At 38.8% G+C, this 12,726-nt stretch overlaps 3 protein-coding genes, 1 long non-coding RNA gene and 1 pseudogene across 4 annotated transcripts; 3 read left to right on the top strand and 2 right to left on the bottom strand.

The window, feature by feature from the left end:
* Nucleotides 1-434: 434 nt before the first annotated feature.
* LOC130500292 (uncharacterized) lies at nt 435-865 on the top strand. The gene is made up of 3 exons (XR_008938896.1): nt 435-445; nt 533-626; nt 735-865. It is a non-coding gene; the product is annotated as an uncharacterized LOC130500292 (long non-coding RNA).
* Nucleotides 866-1,448: 583 nt separating this feature from the next.
* LOC130500226 (cyclin-H1-1-like) lies at nt 1,449-3,945 on the top strand (annotated as a pseudogene).
* Nucleotides 3,946-5,227: 1,282 nt separating this feature from the next.
* LOC108827717 (PWWP domain-containing protein 1) lies at nt 5,228-8,889 on the top strand. Its single transcript, XM_018601190.2, has 2 exons — nt 5,228-6,524; nt 6,729-8,889. The coding sequence occupies exons 1-2, from the start codon at nt 5,354-5,356 to the stop codon at nt 8,708-8,710; spliced, it is 3,153 nt and encodes a 1,050-aa protein (XP_018456692.1). The 5' UTR covers nt 5,228-5,353; the 3' UTR covers nt 8,711-8,889.
* Nucleotides 8,890-9,448: 559 nt separating this feature from the next.
* Nucleotides 9,449-10,300, bottom strand: LOC130500287 (probable histone H2A.5). Its single transcript, XM_056995145.1, has 2 exons — nt 9,993-10,300; nt 9,449-9,895 (listed from the first exon to the last, which is right to left on the bottom strand). Exons 1-2 carry the CDS (start codon nt 10,209-10,211, stop codon nt 9,656-9,658), a joined length of 459 nt encoding a protein of 152 aa, XP_056851125.1. The 5' UTR covers nt 10,212-10,300; the 3' UTR covers nt 9,449-9,655.
* A 555-nt stretch (nt 10,301-10,855) lies between these two features.
* LOC130500288 (40S ribosomal protein S21-2) lies at nt 10,856-12,190 on the bottom strand. Its single transcript, XM_056995147.1, has 4 exons — nt 12,108-12,190; nt 11,603-11,698; nt 11,372-11,504; nt 10,856-11,083 (listed from the first exon to the last, which is right to left on the bottom strand). Exons 2-4 carry the CDS (start codon nt 11,650-11,652, stop codon nt 11,018-11,020), a joined length of 249 nt encoding a protein of 82 aa, XP_056851127.1. The 5' UTR covers nt 11,653-11,698; nt 12,108-12,190; the 3' UTR covers nt 10,856-11,017.
* Nucleotides 12,191-12,726: the final 536 nt, after the last annotated feature.

The raw sequence follows: 12,726 nt of genomic DNA, 5'->3' as shown, positions 1-12,726 counted from the left end.
TGCAGCTTAAGTGACCGTAAACCAGTGGAGAAAGAAGATGAGATTATTGTCATGGTGTTCCTGATTACCAAATGCTTGAGTACGTTGAGAAAATTGCAAAAGGGCTTGCTGATGACCGCGTAACCTAAACTCTGTCAATCTATAGTTAACTTTTACACAAGAACCTTTTTGTTCTAACATCAACAAGACAAATTTTTCTATGTTCTGTTTCAAGCCAAGGCCTCTGGTTTGTGGAACCCTCGTCTTATAAGCGAGGAAGTTGGGGTTGGGTAACGTGAGAAAGCTAAGGCGTTACTCCTAAGGTAAAAAAACAAAGGCAAGATCCTTAACCTGAAACTTGAGAAGGTTATTTGACTTAAACATGGTTTACTCTTGTAGTTCTTTTACTACGGTTACTCGATGAGACCTCTGGCTGCTGTGCTGCGTTTTCAGGTTGTTATCCTGGGTAAGAAGACAAGAATATTGTTTTTCTTATCTGATTTAAGTCTATGTAGATGCTATTAAAGATCATCTGTGTCCGTTTCATTTCTAGTAAATGGAAAGTGTTCTATGACAATAAAGACAGACCTGGCAGGTATCTACTCGCCAAAGAACTCATTGGTCGACCCGATGCTGAGGATCTCGAGGTTAGTTGAATACTAGATTTGATTCCTATGTTGTTTATTTGAGGTGTCGTCACACTCTTACTTGCAGTGAAAGGCATAGCTGATTAAGCTGCGTTTCTTATGGTGCAGATTATATATGGGAACGTGGAAGAGAAACCAGATGAAGAGCCATCTTTATTGAGTCAAGCTGCTGGAATTTTTCTCATCCATTAACAGGTTCATGAAAGCCATGTGAAGATGAGATTTTCTTCTCTCTCTCAAGAGTAGTACCGTTCCCACTAGTCTGGTATTATGAATGTAACTAAAAGGGAATGTTTGTATATCTTTTGTATGCTATTACATCATAACGAAATAGAATACATACTCGTAAGAGAGGTCTGTTACTTCTGTTAACCTCTCTGGCCTAGATCATACCTACAAAGTGCGGAAAATAATGAATGAGAGTTGATACAATGTCTTCTCTTCTGTTACATAGCAATGAAGACAACATAGATGGGAACTTGCAGCAACATAAAACAGGCTGCATGTTTGATTGAGGATACATAAGCATAATCAAACTCTGTTAAGCCCAACAGGCCCAACATTAACTAAAACCCTTTAAATAAATTGTTTTAAAAAAATATTGAAAGCCGTAAAAAAAAAACTGAAATTGAGACGGAAAAAACGCCGTCGACATCGTGCGTGAATTTGATCGGCGATCTCAGTCGCAGCCGTCAAAAACTGACGAAAAACACACACTGTTTGATAAAAGAGAGATACTGTTACTCTGTTTTGTTTTTTAAAGAAAGGGAGACACTTTTATAACTTCACACAAGTCTGATTTTTCAATTTTGAATCTTTGTAATGGCGGATTTCAGACATCAACTCAACGTGCCAAGTGGGTTTTCACTCACACAGAAATTGGTATCCTTCCTTCCCTTTTCATCTTTTGCCATAAGCCTTATAAAGTTTTCATCTTTACTGTTTTTTTATTTGCGTCACAGAGACTGCCTTCATATGTGCTCATTTTTTTCACTGTTGTTTATGTTTGTTAAATTGCTCATCTGTTATGTTTGCTTCTTCTTGGACATGTTTTTTCTATATAGAAAGGAAAGGAACTACATTATGATGGGCCTTTTTGTGCATTAGAGTCTCTTAGTGCTAACTTTGGAACTTTTTTAGCTGCTTCTTGTTTAGACATTGATATTGCAACTAAAAGCTCTAATGTTGTTGTCATTGTTAGGCAGAGAGATATAAAGCTGCTAACCAGAGGGCAGTGCAATTGCTGGAGAAGGTTTGTTTGATTAAAATGTTGTTTACGAAACCATTAGTACGAATTTTCATGCTAGATTCTAACTTTCTTATAATTCTTAAGTGTGGAACAACCCAAGTTGAAGTAGATGCCAGTGGATCACTAACTTATCCTACAGAGAATGCACGAGATCAGGGTAATATATTAATCTACTGCGTCCAATATCTTTCATCATTATGGTTTTTGTTAGTCAAAAGTCTTAAATGAATGTTATTTTTTTTTTATGCTGCTTTTACTCTCAGCAGCTGATAAGAAGCTTAAACCTTTGAGTGTTGATGAAGAACGTTTCATGAGAGCATTTTATGAGGCCAAAGTCCAAGAAGTGTGCAGTGCCTTTGAGTTCCCTCACAAGATTCAGGTGCATTGCTCTTTATTCCAGATGAAAGTTCATTATGATGAAGTCAAAACATAAAAGGTTTAATATTTTGCTTCTAATATTTTTTGCAGGCAACAGCGCTCCAATACTTTAAAAGGTTTTATCTGCAATGGTCTGTTATGCAACATCATCCAAAAGAGATAATGTAAGTGGCTCTTTCGAATCCTTAGGCTTTACCGATAATATGCTTTTATCACGCAGCTAATTTGATGATACCTTTGATTGAACAGGCTAACCTGCGTGTATGCAGCATGTAAAATAGAGGAGAATCATGTATCTGCTGAGGAAATAGGGAAAGGGATCAAACAAGATCACCACATAATCCTCAAGTATGAGATGGCTGTTCTTCAGGCATGATTTTTATAATCTTTAGTCACTTCCCTATCTTTATTTCTCCCTATGCTCTTCTGTCCATGATTAATATTTTAGCTTTATTTTGCAGAGTTTGGAATTTGATCTGATTGTTTTTGCACCGTATCGTGCAATGGAAGGCTTTGTCAGTAACATGGAGGTAACTCTTGGCTGTTCATATTATGATTGTTAACTTCACCTTGTCTCCAAAAGTGACATTTATCTTTTTCATCCTCTAGGAGTTTCTTCAAGCTAGAGACGATGAGATCCAAAAGCTGGAGGTAGATCTCTCTCTCTCTCTCTCTCTCTCTTCATAATTACTTAGTGGCCTTACTAGTACAGTGTCACTTTCTCATACTGGCCGTAACATTCCATTGCAGAGTTTGCTCAAAGCGGCAACAGCAGAAGCAGATAAAATTATGCTCACAGATGCTCCACTCCTCTTTCCTCCTGGTCAGGTGATAGTTTCTTTTTTCTCTCCCTGTCCTTTTGTTTTTTTTTCAGGTTGAAGATAATATCACCATGTTTTTCCTTCTTTCTCTATTTTGCTTTATATCTAACAGAAGAAGTAATAAAAAAAATTTGGTGTATTTGTTTTCTTCTCAGTTGGCGTTGGCTGCGTTGCGTATTGCAAATGGGGTTCTTGAGTGGTTGATTTTGATAGGTTAATTTTTAATCTCTTGGCTTCTGTTTTCGTTATATAAAAGCTTTTACTGGTTGGAGTTTATAACTAAACTGCATGTAGTGCAGGTACCTAGAGAGCATTGTTTCTCAACCGAACTCTGAGCACACGACTTCACACCTTTCAAACTTACTTGATGACATCGAATCTTTGGTATGCACTAACTTTTCAAAACACATATACATAACCATGAAAGTTTCGTTTCTAAATGCATATGCTTTCTGTTTTCTGCAGGTGAAGAACTACAAGTACCCGAGTGAAAAGGACATGAAGCATATCAACAGGAAGCTAAAATCTTGTCTAGGACATAGTTCTTCACATGACGAGTACACTTAACCTTTCTTCTTCTAGATTCTTCTAACGACTTTTTTTTTGGCTTATTCTCTATATATATGTTCTCATTTTCCTCAGGAGTAAGAAACGGGAGAAGAGATCGAAGCACAAGTCACATAGGAGCTCCAGTGATGCACCACCAAACGGGCCACCGGCTGGTTGATTTTTCTCGTTTTGCCAATAGCAATCCTCTCTGAGAGTTTGTTCCCCTGTTTTTCTGTCCTGCAACAGTAACATTTAGTGGACTTTGGATTGTGAATTTGAAGTTTATATTTATTTCAGCGAAATGGAAGTTAAAAGACCATAACACTCTTTTTAGAATGTATTGTTGTGGTTGTAAGTTAGCCAAAGCTGAATTGTGTGTCACGTTATGTTACTGTTAGAACATAGCATATATAGGTTTAAATGTGCTGTGATTTGCAGACTTCAGCATAGGTTTTTGTATTAATTACCGTATATGACGATAACCATTTACATTTGATGATTTGCTGCGGACTTCATCAACCAATGTGCTTTTTTACTTCTTAAACTTGGTAACTACCAAACATTTGATACTTGGACTAATAACAGCTGCTTATGTATATTGTTTTACAAAAAAAATAATTATTGATTACAGCTAAAAGCATAATCTATATATGCCGTGTTGCTTTCTTCTTAAATTAGATGTCTCATAACAAGATAAATCAATCAAAGTCTAAAACAAATCTTGCTTACGGAATAAAACTTTAATTAAACGAAAAAAAATTATTTTGATGACAACAATCTAAAACAATTTAGGGTTGTTCAATATATTACAGATTGGTATCAATTTTAGACCAAAAAACAATATAAGACATATCTATCTTATTAAAATAGAAACATTCTTTTGCCTAACATTTTTTTGTAAGTTTTAAATTAAATACACCTTTATACTTTATAGTTAAACATACATTAAATCACTAATGTTCATTTCTTTATATACTATCCATGTTTCCAAACAATATACTTATTTCTTTATACTACTATCAATGTTCCAAACAATATACTTATTTCTTTATGTACTATCAATGTTTCCAAACAATATATTTTCTATTACTACTCATCAATGTTTCCAAATAATACAATAATTAATCTTAGTTATTTTATATCTATCATTTTCTCTTTAAAATTTGTAGAAACGTCATAATTTCATAAATTGCAAATAGTGACTTTAAAAATTTCGATTATAAGATTACAAATTATGAAACTATTACAATTTAAATCTAATTAGATTAACATATCGGTCATCCATCAGTTCAATCGGTTAGTCTCGGGTTTTAGTGATTTTAATATGAATATTTAAAAACATAAATTAAATTGTCAGATCTCCGGATTAACCGTATAATCACAATCGGGTTGAATTTAAAAATACTGATTTAAATGCAAAAATATTTTAAATACACACTCTTTAAAAATTACCAAAATATTTGTCAAATTATTAGTGAAATTTTTCATCGTAAAATATCCCGCGCTTCAAAAGCGCGGGTCAAAATCTAGTAATCATTTTATAACTTATAAAATTGTCTTTTGGCCCTTGCTGTATAAATGTTTCTCTCGATTTACATTTTTTTTTTCCTCATTTTCTTGGGTTCAAATCCGTCTCTCTCATTTTCTCCTCTATCTACAACCGATAGGATTGAAGTTTCTAGGGTTCGTCATTTTGCGAAAGCTCAAATTCGTCTCGTGTGGTGTTCGCAATGGACGAAGATCCTGAGATTCCCCAACAAACTAATCCAATCGAAGATCCCGAGGTGATTCCGACGCTCTCAGGTGATGCTGCTGATGTTGATTCGAGCCTGGATGCTGCAGCAGCTTCTTCTTCTTCACCTACGGAGCTCGATTCATCGGTTGCTGACGACGACGGCGACGGCGGTGCTAGGGTTTCCGAGAGCGAGAGATCGGAGAAGAAGCCTGATCTCACTGCGACTAACGAGGAAGACGACGTAAGCGAAACGGAGCCTAGGGTTTCTGAGATTATTAAGAGCGAGGATGAGATTGACAAGTCTGATGACAGTCCCGAGCTTCATAAACAAGAAGATGATAATGATGATGAGGTTGGATCCGAAGCTGATGACGTGGCGTTCGAGGAAGAAGAAAAGCGAGGAGCTTTAGAGAAACCGGCGGTTACGGATTACAAATCTCTCTTATCCGAGTTCGACGATTACGTGGCGAGCGAGAAGATGGGCTCCGGAGTGTCCAGAGCCTTGAGCTACGGGTTCCAAGTGGGAGACTTGGTGTGGGGGAAAGTAAAGTCTCACCCTTGGTGGCCTGGCCACATCTTCAACGAAGCCTTCGCGTCTCCCTCCGTTCGCCGCATGAGGAGAGTGGACCACGTCCTCGTCGCCTTCTTCGGCGACAGCAGTTACGGATGGTTCGATCCCGCCGAGCTCATCCCCTTCGAGCCTCATTTACCCGAGAAGGCGCACCAGACGGCCGCCAAGCACTTTGTGAGAGCTGTGGAGGAAGCTGTGGACGAGGCGAGTAGGAGGTCGGCGCTTGGGCTGACTTGTAAATGCAGGAACCCGTATAACTTTAGGGCGACTAGTGTTCAGGATTACTTCTCTGTTGATGTCCCGGATTACGAGGTTCAAGGGGTTTACTCTTGGGAGCAGATTAAGAAAGCGAGGGATGAGTTTTCGCCTGCTGAGGCTTTATCGTTTGTGAAAGGGTTGGCTTTAGCGCCTCGGGAGTGTGATGATGATGATGATGATGAGAGTTTGGGTTTTTTGAAGAAGAAAGCGGCGGTTTCTGCTTTCCGCAAGGCAGTGTTTGAGGAGTTCGATGAAACGTATTCGCAGGCTTTTGGGTCGAAGTCTGTGCGTGCTTCGGTGACTTCGAATGAACCCCATAATAGAACACCCTCTCGAGGTATTATCACTTTCAAGAAATCATTAGTTTCATATGCGTTACAGAGATGTGAGATATATTAACTTGGTGGTTTTGTGAGTATTAGATCCTCTAGTTGTATACTTTACATTAGCATGTTTGAAAGAATCACAAAGGTCAACTTAATTGCTTTGTTGTTTATTGTCTTGGTGGTTGATATCCTCTTCCAACTTCTCATGTTTCCAGCTCCCTTGAGTGGCCCGCTGGTGATAGCAGAAACTCTAGGTGTACCGAAGAGCTCTAAGACCCCCACAAAGGTTAAGGATTCGAAGAAACAAGACAAGTATCTTCTCAAACGCAGAGATGAAGCTGGTGATAAGAATGTTCCATTGGGCCAAGTCGAAGCAAGTTCAAGCACGGGCGTTGGTGGATCTTCGGACGGGGACTCTGTGCTACTGAGAAGAGTGTCAAAGCTTCAAAGTCCAATAAAAGATGAGCAGCCTGGGATTGTGAGCATGGATTCCAACTCTTCAAGTGCAGCTATTCCTGGGACTGTTCCAAAGCTCTCTCTTGATGAAGAAAAGGATGTAGCTGAAGAATCAGCAGAGAAAACGGAAGAAAGAACTGTAGTAAATCCAGAGCATGTGAAATCTGAAGCTATGGCGCCTCTTAAGCAAGAGGCTGGACCGGATTCAGCTGGAAGCTCTCTCCAGCCCCTGATTGAGTCTCCTCGAGGTTCCACAGGATCTATAATCAAGAAACTCAAAGCTGCTAAACGATCTTCAAGCGAAATGGGCACTGAGAATCCTCCTTCAGAGCCAGTAAAGAAAAAGAAAAAGATGAAAGAGCCCAACTCTAATCTTCCGAGAAAGAGAAAGCTTCCATTATCTTCTGGGGAGCCTGTAGCCAAGAAACTGCCCCAGCTTGGTTCAGCGCACTTACACACCTATATGGAAGCTGATGTGCCGAAGCTACTGGGTCATCTGCAAGATCTCTGTATTGAACCTTTCTCTGGTTCATCAGTTGCTTCTTTTGGAGCTGCTAGGAAGTTTTTTATCCGTTTCCGTTCACTTAATTACCAGAAAAGCTTGTCTGTATCTTCATCTGATGCTACTTCTGCCTTAAACGCCAAAGACTCAAAACCTGGCAAGACCGTGAACAGAACCGAAGACCCATCAAAAGCTGGCAAAAAACGCCTCTCATCTGATCGTCAAGACGAGATCCCATTAGTTAAGAAGCTGAAGAAAACTAATCAGTTGAAACCAATGGCGTCTGAGAAACTGATTAAACGAGAAGCAAAGGAGACTATAAAACCAGTAAGAGAGCAAAGCGGTGCGGTTCAAGCAAGACCACTAAAGCCTCAAACCGGGAAGAAAACGGCTCCATCAGCAAAGGTGGTGGAACCCACAATGCTCGTCATGAAGTTTCCACCAGGCACATCTCTTCCTTCACCTGCACTGCTAAAGGCGAGGTTTGGTCGGTTCGGGCTGTTGGATCAGTCAGCCATCAGGGTGTTCTGGAAATCATCGACATGCCGCGTTGTCTTCCTGTATAAAGCCGATGCACAGACTGCTTTTAGATATGCAACGGGAAACAACTCTCTCTTTAGTAACGTGAACGTAAGGTACTTCCTCCGTGACGTTGACGCTCCTAAAGCCGAGACTCAAGAACAAGAAAACGCAAAGGAAGATGATGAGCCACAGAGCCAAGTGCCAGACCCAACATCGCCACGTTACCAACCAAAACTGCCACCACCGCCAAAGAGCAACCTCAAATCCTGCCTGAAGAAATTGGGAGATGACACTAGCAGTAACCGCCCAAGAGTCAAATTCATGTTGGAAGGTGAAGAAAACTCGAGTAAAGCAACCACCACCAACGAGCCATCGAATAGAAACGATGGACCTTCTTCATCATCTTTTGGAATGGAATTTGTAAGTAAGAAGTTTCAAAACGTTGTTCATCATCATCAACATCAACAGCTTCCTCCTCCTTCAACATTGCCACCAATTCTTCCTCTCCCTCCACAATACTCAAAGCCCATTAAAACAGTAGACCATGTTGAACCACCTATGCCACCACCACCACCTTCTAGAAGCTTTCCTGGTCCGAGCTCAGCGGTTGGTGCCGGAGACATCTCTCACCAAATGCTCAACCTTTTGTCGAAATGCAACGACGTAGTGGCTAACGTGACAGGCTTGTTGGGCTATGTTCCTTACCACCCATTGTGAAAAAAAAAAGAAAAAAAAAAGAACAAAGCCCTTTGAGAGATCAAAAGAACTGTTGCTTTTTTGGTATTCCTCCTGTGTTGGTTCTGGTTGATATATTGTGTGTTAGATGTTGAGTCGACTTTATTATTTGTTTCAGTCATGTATTACAATGGATCTTTACAAACACTGCCATTACCATATTCATCACTCAGCTCAAACAAACAAAAAAGACAGCCACTAAAGTTGTTCTTAACAACAACCATTACCAATGAACGTAAAACTCTTTGGTTAGCGTTGTATGGTAAAAACCTTAGTTTGGAATTTTTGTCCTTAACGACATCCGACTTGGGTTTCATCTGGTTCCTATTAACATTTTAAGTATGTATGAATCATCTGGTTTCCAAGTTAAATAAGATAAATATATGTATTCTTACTCCTAATCCATAACTATTTCAAGCTTCATATATGTCATGCCCTGTCCTAGTTGGAGTAAAGTAAAATTTCAGACACTGAAGTTCAATTTTAAAGGGCCTCTTCATTTAGGCCCATATAAAACCCTTAAAGAGCAAACATCTGTTTCTAATGCTGCACCCGCCCAAGTAAAAACTAAAAAGAATACAATATTTAACTAACAAAACAGTAATAGTTACACTAACTACTATGATTAATGCCACTAACTTCATCACAGTAAATTATAATTCGATTTCAACCGAAGGATCTTTAAAAAATTCAATTTCAGTGAGTGGATAAAGACGAATGAAATCTTCAAAGAACTTACTTCATTCATTACAAAATGGCTTTTAATAACATAATCTTCCATCGGATTTATAAACAAACCAAACGGAGATGAACGATAACAACGTACATAATCCCTAATACCCAAAATATTTTTAAAAAAACAAGATGTTTCTTCATCTAGAGACCGATAGCAACAACAGATTCCTAAAAACAGTAAATAGCATTTCCTCAGGCCTTCTTGGGAGATTTGGCAGCTTTCTCAGGCTTCTCAGCTTTCTCAGAAGCGCCAGCAGCTCTCTTGGGAAGAAGAACCGGGTTGATGTTCGGCAGCACTCCTCCGCTCGAGATGGTGACTCCGGAAAGCAGCTTCCCCAGCTCCTCGTCGTTCCTTATCGCCAAGCAGAGATGCCTAGGGTTTATCCTGTTCTTCTTGTTGTCCCTCGCCGCGTTCCCCGCCAGCTCCAAAACCTAATATAGATAGATAGATTAGGTCAAAATCAATCAGATCCCTAATTTCATTTTCCAACGAATCCGTTTCTCTAAATCGCATTTGACTAGATTATACCTCGGCGGCGAGGTACTCGAGAACGGCGGCGAGGTAGACGGGAGCGCCGGCGCCGTACCTGACGGCGTAACGGCCTTTCTTCAGGTAACGAGAGATACGACCGACGGGGAACTGGAGACCGGCTTTGACGGATTTGGTGACACTCTTCTTCCTGTCTCCTCCTTTCCTTCCTCCGGCGCCTCTCGCCGGCTTCGCTGCTGCTGCTGCTGGTGACTCCATTGTTGAGCAAAAACGGATCTCAAAAATTAGCACTAACTGATGATTCCTTTTTCCGGTTTTAGTGTGTTTACAAATTGGGTAAGAGTTGGGTTCAACAATATGTCTTTATATACCATCTACTGCCACGCTGGCAATCCGAGTGTTGATGAAGTTACCCGCTCAGATTGTATTTTCGTTGCTTTTGATCCAACGGTCTATTCGACAAGAAAACGATGATTTTGTTCTCAATGAGTCGACGTATGTACTTACTACACGTGGGAGCCGCAAAGGAAAAGAGGATGATGACACACAAAACACTCGTGTAATCTCTGCCGTTTGATTATCTCCCCTACGTCAAACTTTTTTTCTTTTTGTCAACATCTCCCCTACGTTAAACAATCTTCACTTTCTTTCTTTTTTCGACCAAAAATAAATAAATAAATAAATCTTCACCTTCTTCTACTCTCTCTCTCTCTCTCTCCCTCGCGTTAAGTATCAAAAGTTGATCAATCTTCTAAAGCTCCATCACCAAACCTGAAGCAACATCAACGGCTATAACCAAAGCTTCTTGTGTAGGAGCTTAGCGGTCAATTGTTTACATTGATAATAGGTGATGAATGATGATCATGCCTCAATGGTTAAATCTAGAACTTGAGACTAAGAGGTAAGAAAGGTCTTATACTGCAATCTCTCACTAGATGAATATTCAGAACAAGCAAGAGAAAATAAAACCAAGCATAGAGAGCAAGAATCAATTACTTCAGAATTGTCAATAATCTTTGTTTAATTAAATAACAAAAGAAAAAAAAAGCTTAAATAAGAGCATCTTAAATTTGTTTGGCTTCGACCTTCTTCTTCTGCCACAGCCTGTCCACGCCACTGTCTGCGTCTCCCTGCAATATTATAGTAAGTTCATCGTTTAGTTAATGTCATATTTTGATGACGAATGACTATCCAAAGGTGCAGTGTTTTGCTCGGGAGAAGTCAACAAGTTTTACAAATTCTAATAAAAAAACTCTAATATAGCAAGGGTTTTTCAACAAGAAGAAAAAAAGCTTTAACAGACAAATCAACTGCTTTGGATTAGGAAGCCGGTTACTTTGATTGAAATTAGGACAAAGTGATCGGGAAGCGGGGACACAAGCATTTAGAGTCTATTAGACTAAGAGTGTATCACAGACCTGGGCACGAACAAAACCACAGAGAGCAAAGGTAGTGAACTGTCCGGTGTAGACGCCATCAGCATCTAAATGCCCAATGTTGAGCTGGACAGATGCATGATCCTTTGATGTGATCATCCGGTTAGTAGCAGAGCTGCAAGTAACAACAAGAACCCAAATTGTTTAGTAAAGATGCCCCGTCTGTCTATGAGAGTTGTGATCAAGTAAGAGAATCAGAATATATGTATTTACCATTTCCTAGGAACGTATAGTTCTGTGATCTGACCCTCTTCGTTCTGCATCTTGATTTAATAGCTTGAATTGTAGATCAATCCAAAATCCAAAACACTAAAAAAAAAAATACATCAGAATAAAACTAACAATGACTATTAAATTCATCAAGTATACAAATCTCAGATTATAATGATCGCAAGTGAAATCAATTACTAGCATATTTATCTACCAGTCTCAAAGATTCAAACAATAATTATCATGAAAATATACGAGAAACAATTCACATCCCAACAGATTAAACGACTGTGCTCCGAGGCTACAGCGAAGTTAACAGCTAGATATGCAAATTAGTAATGAGGAGGAAGAAGAAAGCATGCGGCGACCAAAATCAGTGAGAGAGCAAAACCTATGTAAAAGACAGATCTTATGGTTATCTACTGTCTATAGTAAGCTAGAGAGCTCTAGGATTCAAGCAAGACTATAGATTCAGCTAATACGAAGAAGAGTGCGTTTAAGCTTTCACCTGAGGAGAAGCAAAGCAAGTGCGGCAACGGCAAGAGAAACGACGAGACGGAGACGCAAGCCCCGTTTATAATTTTACGTTAAAACCCTATGTTTTAAACGGGCCTGACATAAATCAACATACCTTCTTCGGCCCTTTACGGCCCATACATTTTTTAAAAGAAGTTTGTATAAATGCATGCAGCATCTATACATTACAACTTCTTCTAGGTGGATTTTTAAAGGTGGACCTCATATATTTAAATTAAATGTCTTATTCTTTATATATATTACGTATCATGGTCTAACTTTGCATTGATGTATTTCCTTAAATACAATTCTTATTTTTTTCCATATTCCATATATGATTTTTACATTTATTACATGTCGATTTAAATAAGATATATACTAAAAATACTAAAAAATATTAATCGTTCTATAATTACCCTATACAATTCATTTTAAATTGATCAGTATATTTTCATTGGTCATATTAATTTTATTAGTATGAATAACATTAGGTAGATAAGTCATAGACACATACATAAAGATATGACTATTCTTATAACTACGTTGGGCCTAATCTACTTTCTAAAACAAATAACACATAGCTTCATATATTGTATAGAATATAGTAATAT

Source organism: Raphanus sativus, chromosome 9, assembly GCF_000801105.2.
Source record: "Raphanus sativus cultivar WK10039 chromosome 9, ASM80110v3, whole genome shotgun sequence".
Classification (NCBI taxonomy): Eukaryota; Viridiplantae; Streptophyta; class Magnoliopsida; order Brassicales; family Brassicaceae; genus Raphanus; species Raphanus sativus.
Note: the sequence above shows the minus strand (reverse complement) of the source record. Positions and strands in the feature narration are given on the sequence as shown.

Excerpts from the sequence above, each read along its gene's own strand:
- LOC108827717 (XM_018601190.2), top strand. The coding sequence starts at position 5,354 with ATGGACGAAGATCCTGAGATTCCCCAACAAACTAATCCAATCGAAGAT. Across the intron at positions 6,525-6,728 it reads TAATAGAACACCCTCTCGAG|CTCCCTTGAGTGGCCCGCTG; the intron begins GTATTATCACTT and ends TCATGTTTCCAG.
- LOC130500287 (XM_056995145.1), bottom strand. The coding sequence starts at position 10,211 with ATGGAGTCACCAGCAGCAGCAGCAGCGAAGCCGGCGAGAGGCGCCGGA. Across the intron at positions 9,896-9,992 it reads TCGAGTACCTCGCCGCCGAG|GTTTTGGAGCTGGCGGGGAA; the intron begins GTATAATCTAGT and ends TATCTATATTAG.
- LOC130500288 (XM_056995147.1), bottom strand. The coding sequence starts at position 11,652 with ATGCAGAACGAAGAGGGTCAGATCACAGAACTATACGTTCCTAGGAAA. Across the intron at positions 11,505-11,602 it reads CTATACGTTCCTAGGAAATG|CTCTGCTACTAACCGGATGA; the intron begins GTAAATACATAT and ends TGTTACTTGCAG. Across the intron at positions 11,084-11,371 it reads GTGGTTTTGTTCGTGCCCAG|GGAGACGCAGACAGTGGCGT; the intron begins GTCTGTGATACA and ends ATAATATTGCAG.